General features: G+C 42.8%; 2 protein-coding genes across 3 annotated transcripts in view; both read right to left on the minus strand.

Annotated features, from left to right (window-relative positions):
* The window catches only part of ACVR1C (activin A receptor type 1C), a 45,668-nt gene extending 32,438 nt beyond the window's left edge, over positions 1 to 13,230 (minus strand). The window contains exons 1-2 of the mRNA XM_079980146.1: positions 13,018 to 13,230; positions 884 to 1,117 (exon numbers count right to left, since the gene is read on the minus strand). Of these exons, the coding sequence (XP_079836272.1) occupies positions 884 to 1,117; positions 13,018 to 13,093 (310 nt within the window). The 5' untranslated portion in view covers positions 13,094 to 13,230. The remainder of the gene's footprint in view (positions 1 to 883; positions 1,118 to 13,017) is intronic.
* A 9,083-nt stretch (positions 13,231 to 22,313) lies between these two features.
* ACVR1 (activin A receptor type 1) overlaps positions 22,314 to 27,509 on the minus strand; it is a 69,249-nt gene continuing 64,053 nt past the window's right edge. For both annotated transcript variants that reach the window (XM_079980024.1, XM_079980025.1), the window contains exons 9-10: positions 25,215 to 25,345; positions 22,314 to 24,085 (exon numbers count right to left, since the gene is read on the minus strand). In XM_079980024.1, coding sequence (XP_079836150.1) covers positions 23,951 to 24,085; positions 25,215 to 25,345 — 266 coding nt within the window. In that variant the 3' untranslated portion in view covers positions 22,314 to 23,950. The remainder of the gene's footprint in view (positions 24,086 to 25,214; positions 25,346 to 27,509) is intronic.

Below are 27,509 nucleotides of genomic sequence, written 5' to 3' on the forward strand. Positions count from 1 at the left end.
TCTCTCTCTCTCTCACACACACACACACACACACACGACTGAAAAAGGTCAAAGTCAAGTTTTAAGTTAAATAATCTTTATAGTTACGGCACTTTATCATAATCATTTATAGAAATGGCTGCTGTGCTACATTAATTCTCTAAAGTGCTACTAAAGTTCACAGATTTGCCTAGAGGGATGTGACTGGGCAGGGGGCACAAAAAACTCACAAGCTCTGTAGAAGTGGGGCTAAAGAGCTAGAATTACTGCAGTACAACTAATCCAGAAAGTGGCAGCTAGACTAGAGACTGGGAGCAGCTGACAGGACCATATAACACCGGTCCTAACAGATCTGCACTGGCTCCCAATATGTTTCTGAGCATACAGTAATTCAAAGTGTTGGTGCTGACCTTTAAAGCCCTAAACGGCCTCAGCCCAGTATACCTGAAGAAGCATCTCCGCCCACATTGTTCAGTCCACACACCGAGGGCTCTGGAAGAGGGAATATCACCAGCTGCTACTTTCAAGCTGAAATTCCCTGTTTTGCACAACTATTAAAGGTGTGGGAACTTTGCTGCCTATCACAACTGGACACACTTTTATCAAGGCAAGAACAAAAATCCAAAATCTTGCCTTGAACAATTGACAGGAATTTCCAGGAAAGAAAAAAATTAAAAAGTTGTACCTCTTATCATTTGTTTGGCAGGTTTCAAATTTGTGCTAACAGATTTCGCGAAATAGTGTTTTAACAAACAAAAAACCCCACAATTTGTTTTTACTCTAACACACTGCTCAACCCTATGCACACTGACTAAGAAGCAAGTCTCACTGGGTTCAATGGGAAGCACTCCCAGATAAGCATAGGATAGTAGCAGATTTCTTTACCTTAACAAGCATAGCTTACCTGTGGGCAGGTGAATGGTGATGTTGTTGCAAAAATCTGTATAGCAGCATTCTGTCTTGGTTATGTTCTTAGAACTGTGGCAGAAGATTTGTGCTTTCAGTTGTGGTAGGGAGACACACGCCTTTATTACTTCTTGTCTACCATTTTTTGTTAGCATGACAGAAGCCCAGCATGCGCCCTCAGTTTCACAGGTGAAGTTTGTTTTTTCACACAACTGGCACACGCATGTTAGACCTGAAAAGATAATTAATCATTGGGTGAACACCACCAAGTAAAACCAAGTTTGTGCTGGTTGAGTTGCACATGGAGAGGAGATAAAAGTTTAGTGTTCTAACCAGAAGCATTTTTGTTAGAGATTGTAGGACAAGACCTGCCAAGAAAAACAAGGAATTTATTTATGTATGTTACAACAGCGGCAAGAATCTTGATAGCACAAAGATGGAAGAATGAGGAAATCCCAACGAAAGAACAGTGGCAAGAAAAATTGATGAGCTATGCAGAACTGGCCAAATTGACATACAAACTGCAGGACAAGGACAACTGTGACTTTAAGGAAGAATGGGAGCTTTTCACAAATTATCTAAAAAGACAACAAAATGAACTGGACTCCTTGGCAGGTTTTGAAAAACATACATAAATTTATTTGTTGATACATGATAGATAGATAGATAGATAAGGATATGTACAATTTTATAACATGCAGAGAATAATATGTGCAGAGAAATCAGAGAGAGGAGCTGAGGTAAGTCCGGGGGGGGGGGAGGAGGGATGGAAGGGGGAAAGGGGGGGAAATACGTCTGTGATTATACAGTTTGACAATTTGTTATGTTGAAATTGCTCAATAAAAATATTTTTTTAAAAAAGTTTAGTATTCTTTAAAAAATTGAAAAGTTTACAATCTTGATGAAAATCGGTTTTTGAGCCTTACTCAAAATTCTAAATGGTGTATCTTTATTCAAACACTGGCTTACTTCCATTTTAAGACTCTTAAATGTGAACCCCATGCTACTTGCTCTGCGGTCCCAGTATGTGGCATGCATTGAAACACTTTGGGCTGGTTGAATTTAAAACAAACATAGAAGGTTGCATTCAGACAGCACTTTATTCCATTTTTCTGATGTTTCCTTACCTGATCATTTCCATGTTTTGTGTGATCTTTCACATGACGTAAAAGCCATTTCCTAAACACTAGCAGAAATGAGTGGAGGTTTAGTGCTCATTTCCCTGTTATTTGCTTACAGAAATAAATATGTATTTGCAACTTGGTTATGCCAGAAAATTGCAGGGCTTTTGTCCTGTAATGGGACTGAGAGTGATATTCTGGTACGTAGTTCTTTCTCACCATTTAGTGTGACATGGCAGTGTAACGATAAAAAAGCCACAGTCCTGTAATGCAACAGGTAATGTTGTGTAAAAGGAGCATTAGAACCTGTGATGGAAGCACTAGCATTGTAATCAGGAAAACTATTGCAACCACACTGAGAGCTGGTGGGGTGTAGTGGTTAAGAGCAGTAGTCTCGTAATCTGGGGAACCGGGTTCGCTTCCCTGCTCCTCCACATGCAGCTGCTGGGTGACCTTGGGCTAGTCACACTTCTCTGAAGTCTCTCAGCCCCACTCACCTCACAGAGTGTTTGTTGTGGGGGAGGAAGGGAAAGGAGAATGCTAGCCGCTTTGAGGGAGTGAAAGGCGGGATATCAAATCCAAACTCCTCTTCTTCTTCTTCTTCTTCTCCACGTCACAATGCACTCCAAGTTCATCGATTGCTTTACCATGGTTGTGCAGTCAGTTGCAGACTAAAGGATCATGCACTCCCACCCCTTCCTTTCTGGGGCACAAACTCTCCCAGATAGGCCTAACATAGTTAACCACTGAATCAGCAGTAATGTTCCCCATAGTTCGGGGAAAGTACCCACTTAATCACAGACTTTAAAACCAGCCTAGTTTTTGTGCCTGTGGTTTTTTCCATGCATGAACTGTGTGCACTGCGTTGTTTGCTGAGCCCTGACTTTTGAATTTAGACTCCACAGGAGTATTAGTAACTAAGCAGATTTATTGACAAACTCTACACAGCTCCCCAGAAGGGTTCTTAACACAGCCCCATTGCAACAGGATTTTTCCAAGCAAGTTGGGAGAGGGATATCTGCGTTGCCCTTAAGGGAACAGTGTAAAGCCAGTTCACTGTATTCCAGGGATGGGCAACCTCTGGCTTTCCAGATGTTGCTGGCCTCTCGCCATCACTTGATCATTGGTCATGTGGGCTGAAGCTGACGGGAGTTGGAGTCCAACAACATCTGAAAGGGCAGAGGCTGCATCAGAGTACAATGCACGAATGTTATTAAGCAGCTGCCAGACTATCATACATGGCTGGTGGGTTGCATTGCTCATGGTGGGTCACAGATTGTACAGTCCTAGTCTAAAGCTGTTGAGGAGGGTTGGATTTCTTCAAAGCAGTTCAGACGGTGTCCCTTTAAAAAAGGAAAGGAAAACCTATACCCGCATCATCCCAATAATATATTATTTTGCTTTCAGGCATCACTAAATTGACCCTACAAAGAGATGCTCTTTGCCAGCTTTACATCATGGGAAAGATATGCCTGGTTCATAAACTGAGGGTAACAGTACATTCCAGTGTAAGAAGGCAATCCTGTTTTTATTATTATTATTATTCTGTGATTCCTCACAAATAATTGCCCTCAGCCTCTCAAATTTACTGAATGGTCCCTACCCAGACAATCATAACATCAGTGCCAATAAACCTCATGGTGCAAAATGTTTTTCAGCATCTGTACCAAATACTTTATTCTTAGAATTAGAGTATTTTTGCATTATGCATCAAGCCAATACTTGAGTTATGATGCAGAACAGGCCTTTTAAATCTTGTTAAATACAAACACAAACACGCTTGCTTGATGACTGCAGTTACACCTGCTGAGAACTGAATCTGTTTTCCATCAGTACAGTTCTAATAGTCCTTTGGGGAAAGGATGTGTGTGTGTGTGTGTGTGTGCGCGCGCGCGCGCGCGCGTGCAGCTTGTTTAACTGGGTCCTTTCAAGTTATATTGAGGTATATTTTCAAAACTGCATTTTGCTCTGTGTGCGCTCTATATTTAAATCAAATCCTGTCTTCCTAAAAGCATATAATTTTCCATAGCCTTTTGAAGTTATTCAGTGTGTTTTAGTGACTATTTGCCACTAAATATTTGCCTGAATGAAACTACCATTCATGAATTTGTTAGCTGTAATGAACAAATAAAATTACTCAGACCTTTTTGTTGTCAAGGTGAAGACAGAAAAGGAAAATGCTTATTTTGTATGGAACACAAATGCGGGTCTATAACAAGCTGTTGTTATGTGGAGTGCTTAAGGATTCCTGCTAGCCAGCCATGCCCTTTCCCAGGTACTGCATTGTCCCTTCTCTCACCTCAACTCCTGAATTGTGCAACCACCCACTGACCATGCTCAGGCATTAGTGGCAAGTTCCTCTCTTCAGAACACCCTTCCCCAGCAAACTTTACTGTCCTTCTCTTTCACCCACCCTTCAACCATACATGCTGCAAACCATACAATCTAGCAAATGCACGTAGGGCAGGGCAGGTGCTGCTATCATGTTCCTGTTCTTCCCTATGCACATTCACTAAAACATTCCTGCCCCCATCCCATTTTGGAACATCCGTTTTAAACGTATTCTGTGGACAAGACCTACTGGGAACAATTGCTGAGATCACTAGGCTGCTTTGGCTTCTTGGAATAAAGAGTTAACTTCACCGACACAGTATTTTTTTTATTATTGCTGACCTGCACCTGATTCTGACTTCTGACAGGTGAGCACACCTTCCTGTCACCTGTGTGACATGGTTGACAAGACACAAAAGCAATTTGAAAACCAAATTTGGTTGTCAGTCTTGTCCTTTATCCCTTTATTCTTCCATCAGGCTATCCAGCTTTACTTTCATAAGCACCAAGCATACCTTCATTCAAACATTCTTCCATCACCTTTGTGGAGTGGGGGATAGTGGTGGTTCAAGATGCAAAACTGCTCTGGGGACTGATCAAGGATTGGAAGAAGCTGTGTGTGTTGGCATATGAGAGCCAGTGTGGTGTAGTGGTTAAGAGCGGTAGACTCGTAATCCTTGGAACTGGGTTCTTGTCTCCGCTCCTCCACATGCAGCTGCTGGGTGACCTTGGGCTAGTCACACTTCTTTGAAGTCTCTCAGCCCTAGTCACCTCACAAAGTGTTTGTTGTGGGGGAGGAAGGGAAAGGAGAATGTTGGCCGCTTTGAGACTCCTTCGGGTAGTGTAAAAGCGGGATATCAAATCCAAATCCAAACCCTCACACCTAGGTAGAACAGTTTTCAACGGAGCCTATCCGAATGACCATCCACTTTGCAATCCAGCATTATCATTTACACAGATGAGCTGTGTATGCCTCTGCCTGAAAAGACTAGACTATTACTTATAAAAGTCAGCAATGTGCCTTTTAATCTCCAAACTAAAAATGTGGTCTTAAATAAGAAGACATTTGCTAGTTTTTGCCCAGAAGGTCTACAGAGAAGCTTAATGGATTTTGAAAGGACATCTCATAGTAACTCAGCTCGTATCATATGCTTGTTTGCAGCATTTTTCTATACCATGATTTATTGGTTGGCAAAAGCACTTCTATTTTAGTCTCCTCTCTCTCTCCATAAAACAACAATATTTTTCACATGCAAAATGACTCATGCCTATTCCCATATCATTTGCCATTCAACTTATCTCCTCTCCTCCAACATATGAGACTGAAATAGCTATTCATATTTTTCTATTCTGGCACCCAAAAGCCAGTTAGATTGCAAAACATTACTGAACAGGTTACTGTGATCTTCCATTCATTAAACTGATTCTGAAAGTTCCTTGTTTATTATATATTGGGCAGAACAGTGTGTACAAGCCTGATTTCTATGGGGTCCAAACACCTATAGAATAGTGGATGCATTGTTAGGGTAAGAGTCCGAGGGAACTGTGAGGTTACTTTGGTAAATGAAGTGCATTTAAAGACTCTCGTGGTTTAATAATAACATAAAAAGCCTTATTGCAGATGTAGCTGGATCCTGTTAGGTGCATCCATTGATTGCACATTTGTATCCAAAACTGAAAGAGAAAAACATTTTACTTTGCTATCCGCATCTGATCTAAAGCAAAGAAAATATATTAACCAGAATTGGGCAGACGTGATTGTAGGCATGTTGAGCCTACCAACTTAAAAGACTGGGCAGGTCAAGTGACACTCTTGCAGTTGTTTTAAACTTCTGCAAGACTTTGGACCTCCTGAGGCATGAGCATATACTGCAAACATTAAAGCAGATGGCTAGCAAAGTGTTCTGGTCTGGAAACAAAGGAGGTGAGACTATGTTAATCTAATCATGTTTATTCTGGCATGTGCCTCATATAGCTTCAAACCCTTGGACTTTTTTATTTTTCTTGCTTTACCAAAGTCAACTCAGGGGTCATATTAAACAGCAATAAATACAGGGCAGTGCTCTGTTTTGCTCTTTCTTCTCTTCAACCTTTCCTAGGCAATTTTCCCCACATTGAGACTGTCTCTCAGATATGTGCAGTGCATCAAAGGCCTGCTTTGGCATCAGTGCTCTTACTTTCCACATCATCTTTTTCTTTATATTCTGAATTACACATGGCTAAACATGTAAGGAATCTGGATTTGCCACTGAATTTACCCTCAACAAGGGGTCAAGGCTTTGATGAAGATACGCTACAATATGTGGTAACTTCAAAACATCTGCATGTCATATTCACAGCTTATATTTTTAAAACATCATAGAAGTACTATCTTTAAAATAAACACACCCCAGTAATGAGTGAAGTCGTCCATAGAGGCACATTATTACCAAAAGCAGCATATTCTGGCATCCAATTATGTCTAGGTATGTATACCCTTCTGCACTAACGGGAGGTGATGAGAACACAAAAAGTTGCCAACATAAATGGCAATAAATGGATGGGTGAAAAGAACTGAATTATGCCAGTGCTTCTCCAGCTTCACTGGCTGCCAGTCTGTTTGCAGCACCAATTCAAATTCTGAAGAACCACTTCTTCCCATACAGGCACCTTCCCCATTTACACACATTCTATTTGCGAGTGACCACACACAGGTCTGGTGCTGGGTACCTGGAAATGGGGAGCACTCGGTCAACCAACCCCACTGTCCCTGCAACTCACATGAGCCAGAAAGGTAGTGGAACTGACACAGCTGACAGGTGGGGAAGCCTCTTCTCCAGGTGTCAGCTGGGCTGGTCAACCAAGCCTCACTGTGCCTCCAGCTCATAAGAAGACCCTCCCTGGAGCCCAAAGAGGTCCTTTGGATGGGTCTCCTCCCTAGCCATGAGGACTTTCCAGGGTGCTCCTCATTTACGGGCCCTGGACCGTAACTCCCCCATAAATGGAAAGTCACCTGTATATCCCTATTGCAGTAGTAGCCAACCATCAGAGATGCAGGGTGCTGTATCCAAAATTCCAGGAGAGCACCATGTTGGCTATCACTGATGTACCTGGACCTGGAGGTCATCTTCAGAGGCTCTTCTTCAGGTGCCTCTGCCAAATAAGGTGTGACAGGCAGCTACAGGAGAAAGGGCTTTTTCATTGGTAGTGCCCTGGTTTATGGGATGTCCAAGCCAAAAGAATGGCCTGTAAATGGGTTTGTTTACAGTCCAGAGAACATTAAATTATTAATCAGCCGTGCAACTTACACCAGTTTTATTCCCAGAAATCCCATGGAATTTGTATCTCCCGGTATATAGGAAACTTGCAATTTATGTGAGGGTTACATTCCAGGGATGGCGCCTAAAGGCGAAATCATGTATAATAAAAACCCATTGGGTTAAATGGCAGGTGGGATTGCCCAAGCTATGTTTCCCAGAATGTTACTCCCTTTCTGCCCCTTGAAAATAAACTTTTTTTTGTCACGTACACAAAGCTGAAGCATACAAGTTAAATGCACGTAAACTGTGGCTTACTGTAGATTGGTAACTGTATACTTTTATTCTTCTGTCATGAATGCTACATGATAGAAGTGCCATGTTCACTGATGTTGCTCATCACACCATCAAAATAAATACTGAGGTGCCAGTTACAATATTCCCAGTTATGTAAGTGTATAAAATTACAAGACATAAGAACCAAGAATTATTCAAAAAGTAAGTTTGAAGCCCCTGTATTTGCACTCAACAATAAAAGTCAATGGACTCGTATTTTCTCGTACGATGCCTCCATATCATTATAACTTGGACTGAACCCATCCTACTTAATAGCTTTTGACTGGTTATTCCCTTTTAAAACTAATTGACCTAGTTCTTGAATGTATACATTGATTATAATTAAATGCACTAAGCTCCTTAACATCCCTGAAAAAATAATAATGAAGACACATCAGCTACAAGCAGCTGTCAACACTATACGGACAATAGACTGAGGAAAGTGGAGGGAGTATGAATTATATCTTTGATTTGGGGGGGAAGGAGAAGTTATATGTAATGGGAAATATTATGAATGAATAGATGTGAACCCCTGGTCTCTTGGAAGCAAAAAAAGAAAAAAGCTGGGGGAAAACAGACTTGGTATTCCAGTTGAATTATGTAATTAACTATCTGGAGAACACATGCTTGTCACGTACATTTATGCGCAGGCTTGCTTTCTGGACTTTACATGGCACCTCAAATTTTAAAATACAGTGGAACCTCGGGTTAAGTACTTAATTCATTCTGGAGGTCCATTCTTAAACTGAAACTGTTCTTAACCTGAAGCACCACTTTAGCTAATGGGGCCTCCTGCTGCTGCCGCGCTGCAGGAGCACGATTTCTGTTCTCATCTTGAAGCAAAGTTCTTAAGCCGAGGTAATATTTCTGGGTTACCGGAGTCTGTAACCTGAAGCGTATGTAACCCGAGGTACCACTGTAATACAAATTTGAACACACAGAATAAAGCTAAGTGACCATGAGAAAAGGGTATTGTACAACCAGTGCTGATACTTTGAATGCACCTATCTCAGTGTAACCAGGGTCTTCTATAACCAGGGTTGGGGAACCTGTGGCCCTCCACAACTCCCATCATCTCTGGCCACTGGCCATGAGGGCTGATACAAGTTGTAGTTTAACAACATCTGGAGGGCCACATGTTCCCTATCTCTGCTCTAACCCCTCATACACATACATACCAAACTGTATTCAAACCCCCAAATTTTTTTTACTGGAATTGTGTCTGCCTCAAACGCCTTGCATTAGAAGTTGCACACATCATATTTATTTATAATGGATTTTGCTCTTACTTCTACCATTGTTGACACGCAAGCATCTACACTGCACAAACACTTTGGGTCATATAAACATTCATGCCATGCACCACAGTAATTAAACCTAGTACTTATCGTCTTTATACAATACAAGCGTGGAATCTGATATTAGTTTGAAAATATTCAGCATGGTTTGGCTATCAACTTTCGGTGTTCAAAAAAGGAAAAAGAGGAGAGCCACACAGGTGTGAAGATAGGTTTTCCAGAGTATGCACCATTTGGTGAAATTGCCAGAAGCTTGTTTGCAACATAGCTTTGCAAAATAAGCAGATATTTGCAAATTTTCTGACTTTCCGTAATCTATACAGATTATAGAATTCCACATTTTCAGCATAGAATGTGGGTTACCTTGGCACAAACATGTTCCATATATTTAGAACATATTACATCTAGCTCTGCTGCCAATATACACTAGAATTCCAAGTTCATGCAAATATGTTCTTATGGAAAAATCTTCTTGAGAGAACTCAGGTTTAGATATGGAAGCAATCGGGTCCACCTCACCACCTCTCCTGTTTTTTCCTGATTGCACCCCACTGCTCTTCATTTCATGCAAATTCCCCAAAGAGCTGAAGTGCCTCTTCTCTTTGTTATATTCATTTGTACGGAAAGCAAAGTCAAGAAAGCATTTGTTGTGTTCATTTGCAGGAAACAGACCTGAGCAAGACACATACTACCCTATACAACAACATGCACCAGAGTGACTTAAGGTAAAGGTAAAGGTACCCCTGCCCGTACGGGCCAGTCTTGACAGACTCTGGGGTTGTGCGCCCATCTCACTTAAGAGGCCAGGGGCCAGCGCTGTCCGGAGACACTTCCGGGTCACGTGGCCAGCGTGACATCGCTGCTCTGGCGAGCCAGAGCCGCACACGGAAACGCCGTTTACCTTCCCGCTGGTAAACGGTCCAGAGTGGTAAGCCCAGAGTGACTTAGGGCAGCAAAATAGCTTAGAGAGGGTTCAGCAACTGTGTAAATGCAATTAATCATAGAATCGGAGAGTTGGAAGGGACCCTGAGGACCATCTAAGTCCAGTGTTTCCCAACCTTGGGTCTCCAGCTGTTTTTGGACTACAACTCCCATCATCCCTAGCTAGCAAGCCCAGTGGTCAGGAATGATGGGAACTGCAGTCGAAAAACAGCTGGAGACCCAAGGTTGGGGAACACTGATCTAGTCCAACCCCACGCAGTGCAGGAATAGGCAGCTGTCCCATACGGGGATCGAAACTGCAACTTTGGTGATATGAGAACCCTGGTCTAACCAACTGAGTTATCCAAGCTCTGTGCTAATGGGCATACTGTTTTGTACAAAGGAAAGCCTGGGCTATGGAGGTAGTATGGGAAGTTTAATTCTATCTTGTCTCCTGGTACTTGGGCGTGAGAGAATAGCCCCTGCTATTTGCATTTCCAAAAATGGTGCCTCCATTTGCACCAATGGGAGCTTTCCTCTGAAATGCAAACAGTAGTTTTGGAGGTTTGATTTTTGCTAGGACTGCCAGGCTCGCTCCCATTTACATAAAATCTGTGAGCATTAATTGCATTCACACCCTTTATGTATCACCCATCTCAAACTCAAACCCATTGTCCTCAGTCTGTTTTTCCCAAGTGGTTCTCCTCCCACAACTCTGATACAGCAGCCCCTATCCAACAAACATCTCCTCTGCATATTATCCCAGAACATTACTCCCATAGCATTCTGTTAAAAAACAAAAGACCAGCTCCCCATAAACCTGAAAACCTGCCACATGCTATATTTCCTCCTAACTGTCATGCATGCAATGCACCCAAAACTGCCAGAGACACAACCTCCGCTCTCCAAACCTGTCCTTTCCCCATATCCCTCGGAGCCCATCTTTCTCACCTAAGGCAATATTTCCCCCAAAGCACTCTCTGTCTCTCTCCAACCAATTACAGCACCATTTGCTAGCTGTGCACCAAAGATGTGGCTTAGATACTGAACTGGTGCCTAATACGAGAGGGCTGCCTCTATGCCTGCCTGCCTGCCCACCCATTCTTTCCAACACAGTGAATATCACAACTAACATAAGATGATTTTTCCCCACCTTTGGGAGTATTTTGAGAACATACTAAGAAGAAGAACACTGATGGAACCCTACACACAAAAATAGATTTTTGTGGGTTTAAGAGGGGGGAAGCATGCATTTGAATCAGAGTTCTAGACACCACTTTGGGATGTCTCATAGAGCGAGAGAGAAAATAACTGGACCATATCAGTTTAATTTGAAACAAGTTTCAACCTGAAATTCTAACCCCACTTACCTGTGAGTAAGCCTCACTGAAATCACTAACTTCTGAGTAGACATGTATAGGATTGCAGGGTTACACTTTTTTCTTCCATGTTAGAAGTTCAGAGCAAGCATACACTCATAGCTGTCAACCTTCCCTGGTTTTGCAGGAAATTCCCTTATTTCAGTGCCGTTTCCCACTGCTTCCCGCTGCTATCCCAGATTGTTTGATATCCCATAGACTGTCTCCAGAACAGGTGAGGCTGCTGATCCCTTATTTTCAACTCCGAAAGTTGACAACTATGCATACACTTGATGCAGCAAGTTAAGATATACTAGAAACCATTCCGTGGTCAAGGAGTACCAACCAGATCAAACTCAAAATGCAAGGGATTTAGTTGCAAGTCTTTAGAAAACCCAGTTCATTCCCAGTCTATAAATATACTCCTATTCCTCAGATGACATGAAGGAAACTGGTACAATAGCAAACGGTCCCAAATTCCTTTCAAGCTAAATGCTCTATGTGCAAGAGCAGCAAAAGTTGCATAAATAAAGGAAACATGAAGTTGTGAAGGTATGAATCCAGGGACCCTGCCCCCAAGCATGTTTCAACCCCAGGGTTAAACCTTGAATCCCATGAAGTAATACTTCTGAGGAATGTGTAGAACGCCCTTCGCCCTAAGTAACAACGAAGTGCTCCCTCTACATCTATAACCAGGGAGGACAAACCTCTGGGTCGAGGGGGGGATTGTAACTTCTGGCAGAATAGATCCCAGAGCCATTTAAATCAGTCAGCTGGGTTTGTAAACATAAAAGACACGCTCTGTAATATATATATATATATATATTACATATATATATATATATATATATATATATATATATACACACACACACACACACACACACACATATATACATATATATATATATATACATATACATATATATACACACACACACACACACACACAGTTCTCTGCCGTCAACTCTAACCGGCCTTTGCCCTCAGAATCGTGCAACCCAAAAGGTTTTATATTAAGCCGAGTTCAGGAGGATCAAACCTGGAGCCGCTCTCCAATGACTGATCTTATGTGACTCTCCTCCAACCCCATTCACGGCGCTTTATTCCTTTCCCTTCCTTTTTTCAAAAAGAATACTTGAAAACAAACAAACACCCTTTGAGTATATTTGCATGAGATTTAACACCCAAACCGTTCTTGGGGCAACAGAGCCATTCAAGCAGTTTTTCATTCTAGTCACATTTCTTTCCCTTACGCATGAGATTTAATCACCTAAATCGTTCTTTTGCAACACAGCCATTTCATCCTAGGACCTAGTCAATAATTGTTGTTTTTTCAAAGTACGTGTAAGTGGACCAAAGGGGTGGGGGCGAATGCCTCTGGGCACGTGCAGAGAGCATGGGAGACGCGTCCATGCGCGCAGACCGAGTGGGCCGAGTTTCCTGGGAGAAAAGCCACAAACACACAAAAAGGTTTCCAAGCCAGAACCGCCCCGCCACAGGTATCCCGACCCCCCCTCCTTTTCCTTACCTGTGCAGAGAGAGGCGCAGGCTACCAGGACAAGCGCCAAGGCGCCCAGCCTGGAGTGGGACGCCGGAGGTCGCATGGCAGCACATGGGAGAGGCTCTGGCGGGAGGAAGGGCGGCCGGAGTGGAGCGAGCCGAGCGGCGGCAGGACACGCGCGCAGCCCCGCTAGGGCGGGCTTCCCGCGGCTGCCCTCTCCCCTCCCCTGGTCGACGCTCCCGGCGGGGCAGGCTGCAAGCAGCGTCTGTCAGCTGTGGGGGGAGCGGCAGCTTCGCCCTCCTCCGGCTCCGCCCGGCCCGGACACACCCCTTGGGTCCCTGTTTACAGGGCAGAGGGGGCTTGCCCCGCGGGAGAGAGAGAGAGAGAGAGCCGAGGGCCGACGCCTCTCCAGCGGTGTGGCTCCAAACTTCGGGCCTCTGTCCGTGGAGCGCGAGCCATTCTCTGCAGACGACGGTGCCCGGTCGGGGTTTCGCGCGGGAAACTTCCGAGGCCTCATCTCAGGTAGCACACGAGTCACCCGAGACTGCCGCTGGCCCTTTGCTGCCCTGCGCGCGCACGCGCTCACCTGTACTCACTCTTCTAATTCCAAGGGTGGAAGGCAGTGTTAACGTGCGTTGGCCATTATATTTAATTATCTGCAGGTGATTCGCACACATTGTCTTTTGTTTACCGGCAGGTCACGATTTTCCCTGAGAACTCAAAAAGCGCAGTAATGTTTTAGTACCCAGGAAAAAGCTTTCCCCCCAGGAATATGTTCCTTGGGATGGCGATGCGTTACAGGCAGTAATTGTTTGTTTGTTTTGAATAAGATTTCATTGCATTTTTTTTCGTAATAATAAAATAAACTATTCTGAATAAAAAATAAAGACAGATAAACATGCCATAGTAAAAAATACAGTGGTACCTCGGGTTAAGAACTTAATTCGTTCTGGAGGTCTGTTCTTAACCTGAAGCATCACTTTAGCTAATGGGGCCTCCTGCTGCTGCTGCTGCCGCCACTGCTGCTGCAGGATTTCTGTTCTCATCCTGAAGCAAAGTTCTTAACCCGAGGTAATATTTCTGGGTTAGCGGAGTCTGTAACCTGAAGCATATGTAACCCGAGGTACCACTGTAAATTAATAAAACACTGATACTAAGCCTTGATTTTTAAGATTATTTAAATACAAATGTAGAATTAGAGCACTCAAACAGTTCCAGGTGTCTTTAAAAAAAACACCACCACAAACATTTCAAGAATTGGTTCATTCATTTAACAAGGTTTTTTCCACACAAAGTAAAGGTGCTCGATCTGGGGAGGGGGGCGTAGTAGTGGTTAGAGGTTAAGTACTTAATTCGTTCCGGAGGTCAGTTCTTAACCTGAAACTGTTCTTAACCTGAAGCACCACTTTAGCTAATGGGGCCTCCTGCTGCCGCCAGAGCACGATTTCTGTTCTCAACCTGAAGCAATTTCTTAACCTGAAGCACTATTTCTGGGTTAGCGGAGTATGTAACCTGAAGCGTATGTAACTTGAAGTGTATGTAACACGAGGTACCACTGTATCAGAATTGAGACCAGTTTCAATCCACTGAAATAGAAATGGAGCACAGGTTGTCATTGTGTATCAGAGCTATTTCTCATATCCTTTCAGCTGTATCTGTGTAACTGGCAAATATTTACAGTGGTACTTCGGGCTACAAACGCTTTGGGTTACAAACACTTCGGGTTACAAACTCTGCTATCCCGGAAGTAGTTACCTTGGGTTGTGAACGGTTTTGGGTTAAGAATGAAGAAGAAGAAGAAGAAGAAGAAGAAGAAGAAGAAGAAGAAGAAGAAGAAGAAGAGGAGGAGTAGTAGTAGTAGTAGTAGTAGTTTGGATTTGATATCCCGCTTTATCACTACCCGAAGGAGTCTCAAAGCGGCTAACATTCTCCTTTCCCTTCCTCCCCCACAACAAACACTCTGTAAGGTGAGCGAGGCTGAGAGACTTCAAAGAAGTGTGACTGGCCCAAGGTCACCCAGCAGCTGCATGTGGAGGAGCGGGGAAGCGAACCCAGTTCATCAGATTACGAGACTACCGCTCTTAACCACTACACCACACTGGCTCTCAGTGGACCTCCGGAACAAATTAAGTTCATAACCCGAGGTACCACTGTACTTGGAGCTATGAAATCCTGAATTAAAGTGACCAAGTGGAACTTGCGTGATGCGATAAACAGACACAACTAAATAGGGGGAAACCCCACCATGCTTCCTGGGTTGCTACAAATATCTATAACCTAAGTGGTTAGTCTGTTGGATGAGGACCCAGGAGACGGGTTTAAATCCTCAGAATTTAAATCGCCCAGAATTTCACTATTCATATGTAGGTTAGCAAGTAAAAAAAATAAGTGTATCACATCTACACAGGAAAACTGTAAGGTTAGAGTTCCATTTTTTTCTACCTTGTTAAAGTTATGCTTGACCCTTACCATTAAAGTGAATTAAACACATGGGAAATGTTCTCATTTCATCTGTGCAGTCCAAAAATGAGAGCAGTAATTGTCAGAGTAGCAGAATTAAAATCTGTGTCAATGTTCAGTCCTACCCACCCACCCTCTTACGTCTTTGACTCTCGCATCCTTCCAAGAATGGCCTCTGTGGTTGCTTACATGCAGTAGCAGAAGGTTGAACTTGTCAGCTAGAGAATTAAACTTGGATGCCAGAGTTCGTGACACAAAAGCAGCACTATGTTCATCGCTGTGGGCTACCACTGGCTTCTGCCCCAGGGGGGAAATAATGTGCATCCTTCTTATATTCAGTTCTTGAGACTGGTAGTTGCCTTCAAAATCTCCTTAAAAGTACAAAGTCACTCTGGACACCCCAGCCTACAGTTCTGCTTGGGAGCATACCTTGGGGTTTTTTTTTTTGGGGGGGGGAGGCATAGCCAAACTGTAGCAAAAATTAGTGGTGGTGACTGGAAAGACACTGTGTTTGCATAGCAAATGCAGACACACTAGCATTGTTTAGCAAACTGCTGATCCTCCCTAGAAGCTCATTGGCGGTTCCCTCCAAGGTCTCAATGGTGTTCAAATAGTGAAAAGTATACTCAAGCCATTTTCTACCAGGTGTAAAACCCAAGAAATCAAGTTGTTCTTGTTAAGTTGTGGGTGAACATATCAGATGACACAGTGATTCTTCAAACAGCTCTTGTTTATTCACAGGCCAGAACAGAACTGAACTGAAGGGTTCAGCCAGCCTGCTTATATAGAGTTCCACTAGAACGCAACAGTAACCATTTTCTGTAACTATCCAATCACTGAATGTCACTTTCGATCCTTTATTTGCATATGTGGACCTGAGTGAAAACTATCTACAGTATCCCCCTGCTGGCCCAGGGTGATAACTTCTGTACATAACAGTTCTGATGTTTTTGTGTATTTGTGAAACCAAGCACCCCTTCCCTATAAACATCAAGCATGTAAAATGGACACAAGGACAACGAAACCCTCTCATATTCCTTGCTAGCACAGTCCTAATCTCACAGACCTAATGAAGTCTGGGATGATCCTAAAATGTGTCAAGTATCAAGTGCAGGAGGGACAGGAAACGAGTTACAAAGGACAGGTTGGTTATTGGTTAGAACAGAACAAAGTTCACCTTTCTAGCTCACCAACAGCAAGTGCAATTTTAAGACTGGTGACACCTGGTCCCATTGGGTTGCCCAACCTACTGGCTTAGCATTCTGCACTAGCTTCAGGCTCTGGAGCATCTTCAAGGGCAGCCCCACACACAGGGATTTACAGTAGTCCATATGGGAGGTCACCAGAGCATGGATAATTGAGGCCGAGGCTATCCCCATCTAGAAATGACCATAGCTGGTAAATCGTGTGCCTCCTCCTTGAGAGGCCTGGAGGGTGGCAACATAAGAACGGGCCTTCTCTGCAGTGGCTCCGTCTGTGGAATGCTCTCCCCAGGGAAGCCTGGCGCCTTCATTATACACTTTTAGGCGCCATGCAAAAATGTTCCTTTTAAACCAGGTCTTTGGTTGACCTGATTTACATTTTGATGTATTTTTAATCTTTGTTGGAAGCCGCCCAGAATGGCTGGGGAAACCCAGCCAGATGTGCAGGGTACAAATAAATTATTATTATTTACATCCTATGCCCTTTTAAAATGTCTTTTTTGGTGGAGGCAGGGGGGGGCTATTGGGCTGTTGTTTTTATTTTTATTATGTATTTTGTGGTTTTATATCTTGATTTTATTCTGTGAACCGGCCTGAGACCCCTGGGTATAGGGCGGTATATAAGCTCAATAAAGAATAAGCACTCTTGGCCACAGAAACCACTTGTGACTCCAGTGACAAGTTGGAATCCAGGAATGCTCCCAGCCTCTGAACCTACAGGGGAGAGCACCCCCTCCAGGACAACACAGGAACCACCCACCCACAGCACTTCCATCCTATCAGTATTCAGTTTCAGTATATAAAAAAGAACCTCTTACAAAAGATAAATGTACAAATAAAAATAGGTAAATATTCACTCACTAAAGCTATTATACATATTATAATAAATCTTTGAAATTAAGGCAGAATATAAATATTTTGGGGACATGGGTGGCACTGTGGGTTAAACCACAAAGCCTAGGGCTTGCTGATCAGAAGGTTGGCGGTTCAAATCCCCGCGACTGGGTGAGCTCCTGTGTTTGGTCCCAGCTCCTGCCAACCTAGCAGTTCAAAAGCGCATCAAAGTGCAAGTAGATAAATAGGTACCGCTCCGGTGGGAAGGTAAATGGCGTTTCCATGCGCTGCTCTGGTTCGCCAGAAGTGGCTTAGTCATGCTGGCCATATTACCCGGAAGCTGGACGCCGGCTCCCTCGGCCAATAAAATGAGATGAGCACCGCAACCCCAGAGTCAGTCACGACTGGACCTAATGGTCAGGGGTCCCTTTACCTTTACCTTTTTATAAATATTTTAAATACATTGCACCAGACTGAAACAAGGTATCCTTAGAATACTGAGCACTTTTCCACACTGAAAGGAGCCGTTGGGAACTTTTAAAGTAAATACTTCAAATTCAGTTGAATAAAAATGGCACCTCTGAACATCTAGTCTGAATGATATATATTGGAGAAGGGACAAAGGGACATAGCGGAGAATCTGCTTGGCTTAGAGACGATTCCAGGTTCAATCCCCAAGGACATCTCCAGGTAAGGGCTGGCAATGTCCCATCTGAAACTCTGCAAAGCCACTGCCAGTCAAAGGGGACAACGCTGAGATAGATGGACCGATGGTCTGATTCTGTGTAAGGCAGCCTCCTATGTTCTTATGTAAACAAACAATGGCCACTTCACACCTTCAGCTGAGGAAAAGCTATGGTCCACAGGAAGCTACATACTGTCATGTTTCCCTATATAATACCTCCAATCCAGCATTGACCACAGCCACACTTTTAGGTGCATGCTGACAATGCCCAAGGTTGTACACTTTTTTAAAAAAATGCAACGCTCTAGGAGTTCTTGCAAAATGGAAAATTTGGTCAATAATAAACAAACACTTCATACTACCCCCATTGCATTAAAGAGCTAGGAATCCATGACTACCATCCATTTGAAGCATTCATCTCAGTTCCCAGAAGATGCTCCTGCACTGTTGTGCAACTCAAAAGAGGCGTCCTTAAAATGCTGCCTCCTCATTGGCTGCTTGCAATCTTCTCTTTATGAAAACTTCCCTCCAAGATTTACAGCTCTGCCTATCTGCTCCAGCTTGCTTAGGGAATAAACCTTGGACTCTGGAGCCTAGAACGATTATGTTTGACTGGCATCTTGAAAATAATGGTCTATTGATTTCCCCTATGAGACACATTACTTATCAGTGTATTTGTTTTGGAAAGTTTCTGGTGGCCAGCTCATTTTCTGCAAGCGTGCTTTCCCCATGTGTGGCGATTGGGGAAAGGGGTTTTGCAAGTGCCAGTGCAAAGAAGGGCCATGAGGAGAATGAACAGAGAAACAAGAAGAGACATAAAGCTTGAACACAAAACAGTGCACATCAGTGGAAAGGCTATATCACCTACTACAGCCGAAGAATTGATGCTTTTGAATTATGGTGCTGGAGGAGACTCTTGAGAGTCCCACGGACTGCAAGAAGATCAAACCTCTCCATTCTGAAGGAAATCAGCCCTGAGTGCTCACTAGAAGGACAGATTGTGAAGCTGAGGCTCCAATACTTTGGCCACCTCATGTGAAGAGAAGACTCCCTGGAAAAGACCCTGATGTTGGGAAAGATGAAGGGCACAAGGAGAAGGGGACGACAGAGGACGAGATGGTTGGACAGTGTTCTCGAAGCTACCAGCATGAGTTTCACCAAACTGTGGGAGGCAGTGGAAGACAGGAGTGCCTGGCGTGCTCTGGTCCATGGGGTCACGAAGAATCGGACACGACTAAACGACTAAACAACAACAACAGCTAAGGAAAGACAATTGCTGGGCATTTAAGTTGGACCACAGGCACCATATAACCTGGGGCATGACCCTCCAGAAGATGTTCAACTACAACTCCCATCAGCCCTCCAGCCAGCATGACCAATGTTCAGGAACTATGAACATCTGGAGAGCCACAAGTTCCCGATATAAACCTTTATGAGAATGTGATAATACATTTACCACATATAATACTTCCATCTAGTGGTTTAACATCTAGTGGTTAAGACACACAACGCAGTGGCTGCCCCAGTTAATACAAGTGACCCCATTTAACAAGTTTTCTTTTCTTTTTTTAAGGGAGATTAATTATTTTGTCACTTGTGAACAGCATTGCACCCCTAACCATTTCAGCTGCAGGAACTGAAAGTTGAAAACAATCCTCTTCAGAAATAAAAGCAGGCTTGCATAATTAGGAAACGAGGGCAAATATAGGCCCCATCAGCATTATGCAGTTAAAGCAGTATTATACCTCCCCCACCGCGAAGAATCTTGGGAACTGTAGTTTCTTAAGGGTGCTGAAAGTTAAGAGGCACCAATTCCCCTCCCATAGCTACAATTCTCTGTGTGGCTTAACAGTCAATTCCACTTCCCAAGGAATTCCAAAAATAGTAGGTCTGTAAGAGGCAAGAGGGATTTCCTGAAAAATTGCAAGGTCACTTTATCACTGTTATATCAATTAACACAGGTTTTTTTTAAAAAAGCAATACATTTTAACAGCAGGTTTAAATGAATGCAACGTTACACTTGTCTTCCCTCTTCCACTCCTGCTCAACTCATCAAAACTAGTGTAGCCACCTGCCTATTTTTATTCAAATGTCCAATACTATGGAACCAAACAATTCAATATTTGCGGGGGGGGGGGGGGCTTTAAAGCTACCAATGTGTCAAATACAAGCTACAGAGGTTTCAGAATTAGCTAGCCAAGTTGGTTCTTCTTTTTCTTAAAAAAAGCCCCCCAAACTCACGAGCTTTAATCTGTAGATATTGAACAATCATATTTTCCCTCCCTTTCACTGGACCTCAAGTTCTATTTTTAAATCTATTTTGCAATATGAGCAATTGCAATATCCATCTAGAGTAACCAATATTAAGGGGGTAAACTGCTCTACTCTGCCAGTCAAAAGGCAATTTCTACCCAACCACTGTCATTTTGCAAGTTTTGAACATTGTACTCTGGCAGACTTTGCTTGTTAACAGCTTATCCATTTGTGATCCCAACACTTTTCCAGTTTATTCCATGTATTCTTGCCATTGACAACATTTTACCTGAATGCACACATTTCTCAACATATTTTCAGAAGCATTTCATCTTGAAATACACATTTTTTAAGAACACATGTTGTTATTGATTTTTTGAGTTGAGAACTTTATTGCAAAATTCAGAGAAGTGTGAAATCCAAAGGATAACCACATTCCAGTATGTACATTAGCCCAGGAAGCGCAGATCAGATCTGTTCACATTGGAATTCAAAGAAATTGAATTTCTCAAGCATCGATTAGAACTTCACTCTCCCAAGGAATTGTACACACCCTTAGCTGACATGCTTGTTCCTGTGGTGTAGGGTATCAAATAATCATGGTGTAAGTGCACTGAATAAAGAAGAATGAGTGCTGAATTTGGTTTTTTTAAAGGAAACATTTTTGATAAGGGATAGAAGGAACTGCTAGCCTAGCCCATCACAGGATAACCAGAATCAAGGTTTAATGCAGAATTTATGTCCACACACATTTTATTATTGCTGGAATCGTAAGAGGGCAATTGAGCCTCCTCTAAACAGATGCAATTTTATCTCCTCCAGCACAGTCCTGCTGTGCTTGTACTATTCCTTGATGCTTCCCATGTTTCTACCATGCACTAGCAATCCTGCAAACACTTGACTTGCCACTAACAAGCAGTAGATATTGTACTACTAAGCAAGCAAACTTGAACCAGTAGTACAGATGTGCCAGAACATCCACAATTCATTAAAAAAATCATTCCTTGATAAAGGCTTTCATACTGTTAAAAGAGGACCTCATCATTAAGAAGGCATTCACAAATTAGGTTATTTCAAATTAACCATACAAATGGTAGAAGAACTAGAAGTTTGCTTTTTAAATATAGATAGGCAGTCTGGCCCACCCACCAACACATGGAAAAGTTCACTCTGATTAACCAGACAGGAGGAGATTTTTTTTCTCTTCTCCTCCACCCGCCCCCAGTATCCTTATCATCATTTATTTATTTTTAGGAGGATGAAACTTTTTGTGGCAAGCCATCATTCTCCAAGCAAATACCAAACTTCATCTCAACACCCTCGAAACCTTAGGGACAAATGCATCCAAACACAGACTCTTCCCAGCATTTCTTCGCAACGTGTGACCAGATCATATTACCGATTCAGTTTCCAGCCCAGCAAATCATGGCACACCTAACCCCGTCTCAGAAGAGGGGCCATGGTTTGCAGCCAGTGTTAGACATGCTCAGAGTAGACCCGCCGAAACTAAGAACATGACTGAGTTCCATCAAGTTCAATGGGTCCAACTCTAAGAAGAACCGAGTTGGAAACAACCCCATATCCTCCCGCCCCCTGTATTCAGTAACAGGCACAGCAGTGTTCCATGGAGCAAAGGCGCACAAATCAAAGCTCTTACAACGCTTCTCCCAAAAGAGCTTTCGTAAAGCAATCTGAAGGAGAACGGGGGAAATGGAAGCTACAACAGGGCCCTGTTTCGTTTGGAACAAAGTCCATTCAGCTCGTTTCCTAAGCTTGAGGCATCGTGCTGGTTTAACGGTTGTTAGGACAGCCACTTACATTCAGCATCCATCATTTTCTCTATGAGGGCTCCACAGGGAGAACAGCTACACAGTTATAAGGCAAGGCACTCAGATCAAAACTCTTTACTCAGGAAACTCAAGATTATTATTTTTAAAAAAACAAAAAACACCACGGTCAGAACAGCATGATCTGATTTGTTCATACATCGTCACACAATAATCTGTGTCCTTGCGAGGTCATTGCTCCAGCACAGACCCCACCTCCCCAACAACAACTGCCCGGCATCGCAACATCAGCATCACCTTTATGAAGCATCTCTCTGGTGTTTTTCAGTGGCGTTCTGTCCTACGCCACCAGTTTGTTGACACTGCTTCTGACTTGCAGAAACAGCAAAGGCAGGGAGAAGATAATCAGTGGATATACGCTGGTGATGCAAAACTTTACGGTGTTTACCTCGAACCACAAGAGGCACTAACAGAACGAGGGGACATTTTCTTTCCACTTGACTTGAAAATATTCTATGTCATTTATACAAATAACTGCTAAATACAAAAAAAGGAAGTAAAATTTAAAAAATAGCTTTCTCCCCGCCCCGGTAGAGTTCATATGCACATTACGTATATAGCTTAGAAGAAGAAAAATGCACTTTCCCATAATACGATCCATGGCCTACCATTCTGCCATTTTCTTCTGCTGCTCCCCTTTCTCTAGGATCAATAAGGTACTAGATGTGGCATCATTTGGATAATGGCTTTATATTTAAGAGAGAGATATATATCTATATAATATTTATATATAAATGTTCCGCTTATTTTGAACTGAAAAATATATGTTACAGACCACACGCATATAAAATGTGAAGCACTTTTAAAAAGGTGATTAAAGTGTATAACTGAGAATACGGGGGGGGGGCAGGGAGAAGGACCATTTCAGGTTACACCGTGTTAAACCTCCCCCCCCCCCAAAAAAAAATACGTCTGTAAGAAATAAATGATAGAAGCCACATAAAAATAAGCTTTTAACTATTCGCACTTTCCTCAGTATTTTAAAACTGTTAAGTGCACTAATAATAAATAAAAGTTCGCAGTTTCCATATAAACAATAATTCCTAGCGTCCAGCATTATTGTAAACGGTACACATATGTAAAATGCAGCTTTAAAATAATAATAAAAAGAGTCAGTTACAAGTTCAATTTCCCAAATTGGATTTCCCATTATTATTATTTTTTTTAAAAAAAAAAACATATCAACGAGTACAGGGCCAATCATATTTTTGGCAAGTCATGTCTTTCAAATTAAACCGTAACAGTGCAAGTAAGGAATGCAAGGAATCCCTAGTGCAATAAAGAGAAGCGCAGGCAATATTGCTGATTCGAATTGACCACTTCCACTTGGGAGCGAGACAAGGAGACACTTTCCTTTTTCTTTCTTTTCATGAAATAATAATAAAAAAAGCCATGGTTTTAATGCCCCAGTTTTGTCTTAGGACTTCTCTTCTTTCCTTCCTTCCTTCCATAGGCCACCATAGATTCAGCATTAAGTCTTTACAGATTGGCCATTTGTAAAATACCATGGACAGTCACCGATTAAGGCTCACATGGGTCTATTTCCTTTTCAATGGCTGGTTAGGTAAACAACTCTGCCTCTGTTTGAAGCCACTTGTGGCCGGATCCTAGAGTTCATCAAGCCATTCTTCCATGCTGGACACAAGCCATGATGTCCTGTCAGCATCAGGTGTTGGTTATCAACAGTCAGCTTTGAGCTTATCTAAGGAATTGTCGATTTTGGTCAAAGTCTTTTTAATACGCAGCGCTGTTAATCTGGCTGATGGATTGTGGTACCAGCATTCTTTCATCAACTTGGCAAGGGAAGTTAACGTCTGAAAAGGAAAGGTAGATGGGTATTCAGATCAGATCAAGTTTTGAAACGCTGTCCATGCAAATCTCAGTAGACTTCAAGAATCTATAAAAGGTCATTTCAGACACCACACCAATCTGTAGTCCAAAGGTGGGGAACAACCAGTCCTGGGTCATTCTTGGCCTGCCAAGGGGTCCAAATGAACACGCAAAGCAGTTTTCTGCAAACCATACCCACCAACCAACCAACCAGGTGACGTGAGTGATGATGTCAGCTGATGGGCTAGAGGGCATGATTAATCTTGCATGGCTGGAAATGCCTGTTCCCAGCAGGAAATAGGCTGTTACAGGCAAGGCAGCAAGACTCAACCCCAGGGCATAGGCAAATTCCGGCCCTCCAGATGTTTGGGATCAATTCCCATCATCCCTGACCACTGCTCCTGTTACCTAGGGATGATGGGAATTGCAGTCCCAGGCATCTGGAGGGCCGGAGTTTGCCTATGCCTGGACTAGGACATGAGATACCAGGGTTCAGAAACCTTAGCTGTGTGCACTATGTACCCTCAAAGCACATTGTTTTCCTGCTGTAGCAGGGAAGGGGAGAGGGGAGGCAAAGCTTTGAGCAGTAGGCGGGCCAGCCCACCTGTCATTCTTGTGTCATACTGACATTGTCTGAGTGGCAGATGAGCACTCCCACACACCTGTCAAACATCACCTACAAGGCCAAAAAGGTTCCCACCCCCTTCTATAGTCATTGAAGCTTAACAATGATTTGGCATCACTGTTACGTAGAGTTAGCCCCCACCCCACCCTGAGAAAAATAATAGCTGTTCTTAGGGCAAGGATTAATTTTTGTGACCATGCACCCCATGTCCCTTAAGCCTTGTCCCTTAAGAGCATACCCATTCTTAAGGGCACATACATTGCCTTTTAGGAATACACAAATGTTCTTCAACCTTGAGTTCTTAGATGTTACTGTACTACAACTGCCATCATGCCTGACCTCTGGCTAAGCTGACTGGAGATGATGGGAGTTGTAGCCCAATCACATATGGATCCCCAATGTTTAGGAACACAACAGCAGACGTCGTTTTGTTTTTTAAAGGATGATCTACAAGAAATATGGCAGGATGTGATGGGCTGGGCACTTACAGGATCTGAAAACCATCTGTTGGGAATGTTTGGCCTCTGCTGATCCACACAGACCACTTTTCTCATGTCTTCAAAGCTGGGGTCATTAGGCACTACGTCATAAAATGGAGGTTTGTAGTCTTCAACAATACCTAAGGCCAAAACACAACATAGATCCTGTAGTTGCATCGATACGTTTCAGAATCTTCATTAGCAAGACAAAGTTCAGTGCATTATTACATAGCACGGAGCCTTAGCCAAAGCTAAGTCCTTGTGACATCTCACCGATATTATGAAATGAATTTCTAATAGCACAATACAATCAAGACATTAATCAGCCAGTTCTCCCTGTGGGTTAGAATGCAGTTCCTTACTCTGCAAAGAAAAACATATGTACAGAAGGCAAATACAGTCACAAACAAGGCTGAAGTGTCTTGGTAAATAATCTGGAGACAGAGGGGAGGTGGGGGGGGGGAGAAAGAACACAAGAACTCAAGATTCCAGTACAGTACACATATGCTCCTAAATCCACACTAGACAACACAGGGCCTGTGGAGAGTCAGAATGGGATGGGGCAGTCATTTAGAAAACAATAGAATGAACCCCAGTTCTATGCCAGGCATCAGGCGTCCCTAAGAACCTGTTTAAAACCATCTTCCAAGTATCAAGATGAGTTTCATTGGTATGCTGGCAGCAAATACGAGATTTATTTTGCACTGTGTGATTCAACCATAAAATTAAACCAGGGTATCTTGGATACTACTTGGGAAACAAAAATAAAATGCCTACCTACAGTATTCCATTTTAAAAGCACCTTAGTTATTTTGAACCTCCTATGAGCAAGTCATTGTATGTCATACTATTAAGGAAAGAGAAAAAAACTTGGCGATTAATCCAGGAAGGAATTCAGAAATGTCCCTTTGAGTGATATTTTGCTCCATCTACATTTAAGAAAACAGGCTAGACATGCAGACAGACAGACATACTTTTTTTAAAAAAATACTACTTTGTTTATTTGCTTCCAGGGATCCTTTGAAAGAAAGGACAGGATTGAGATTTACTATAGGGGGGAAATCAGTAACAACAGAGAAGAAATTAGCACATTGGATCATTCATTATATACTCTATATTGACAACTATTTGTTAACACAGTTCAGCAATAACGATTTGTGCATGTCAAAACAAAAAAAATTCCTTCCAGTAGCACCTTAAAGACCAACTAAGTCAGTTCTTGGTATGAGCTTTCGTGTGCATGCACACTTCTTGTGTGTTAGGATGTGTTAGGATTTCTTTTGCATGTGTTAGGATTTCTTTTGTCTGTTTATAACTTGATGCTGAAAGTTTTTGCCACTGAAAGAACATTCATTCGTATGTGGGGAAGGGGGGCACAAAGCTTTATTTCCCAATAAAAACTGGACATCTGGCAAATCTAGACTCACAAGGTTCTACCTGAGAATCAGAAAAAGTAGTAGAGGGAATGCTGATTAATATGATGATTTATATGCTGCCCGTCTGACTGAGTTGCCCCAGCCAATCTGCGCAGCTCCCAACAGAATATTAAAAACACAATAAAACATCATATATTAAAGACATCAAACATTAAAAACTTGCCCGAACAGGTTAATGATGTTCTTGCCCACCAAGACAACAAAATGACCTTCACACCCATAACATCAGATGCTGTTGTAAATACACTTGACACTAATGCATAGAAATTTTCTTTTACGGTTAACCAAGTCTGCATTAATTCCTTCTAAATGCCTCTTCCTTCGCCAGCCTTTTGTATCTACTGCCTTACTGAAGAGTCCTTTGGGGACAATGGCTCGTCTATCATTTTTGACAAGTCCACAGGATAGGATAGGCAATACATGTAAATAAAATCCCCAAGAGTAGGGACCTGGCAAGAGCTGGTGGTGACCCCTGGTGTCCCCACCAGCAACTCCACCCAGCATTGCAGTGCACATACAACATGAGTCACGTTTCTGCCAGGTCAGTGAGGCTACATGTATCTATGCCAACACTCATATTCAGCTGCCAGCTGCACTAAGGCGCAAAGTTCATGGCATTTTTCTCTCCTTTTCACCAACTTCCCTTGCCCCTTAGGTTCACCTACGTATGCCAAATCCTCAGCCAAGAGAAGCCTCTCTTCCTGCTTCTGACTTGTTTATATAATAATAATAATTTTATTATTTACACCCCGCCAATCTATCTGGGTTGCAACACTTCTGACAGAAAATTGTAGAAATCTAGAAGGTACTCTAGATGGAGGGCACAAGGAGAAGGGGACAACAGAGGACGAGATGGTTGGCTAGTGTT

Source organism: Podarcis cretensis (genome assembly GCF_951804945.1).
Source record: "Podarcis cretensis genome assembly, chromosome: 1".
In the NCBI taxonomy this organism is placed as follows: domain Eukaryota; kingdom Metazoa; phylum Chordata; class Lepidosauria; order Squamata; family Lacertidae; genus Podarcis; species Podarcis cretensis.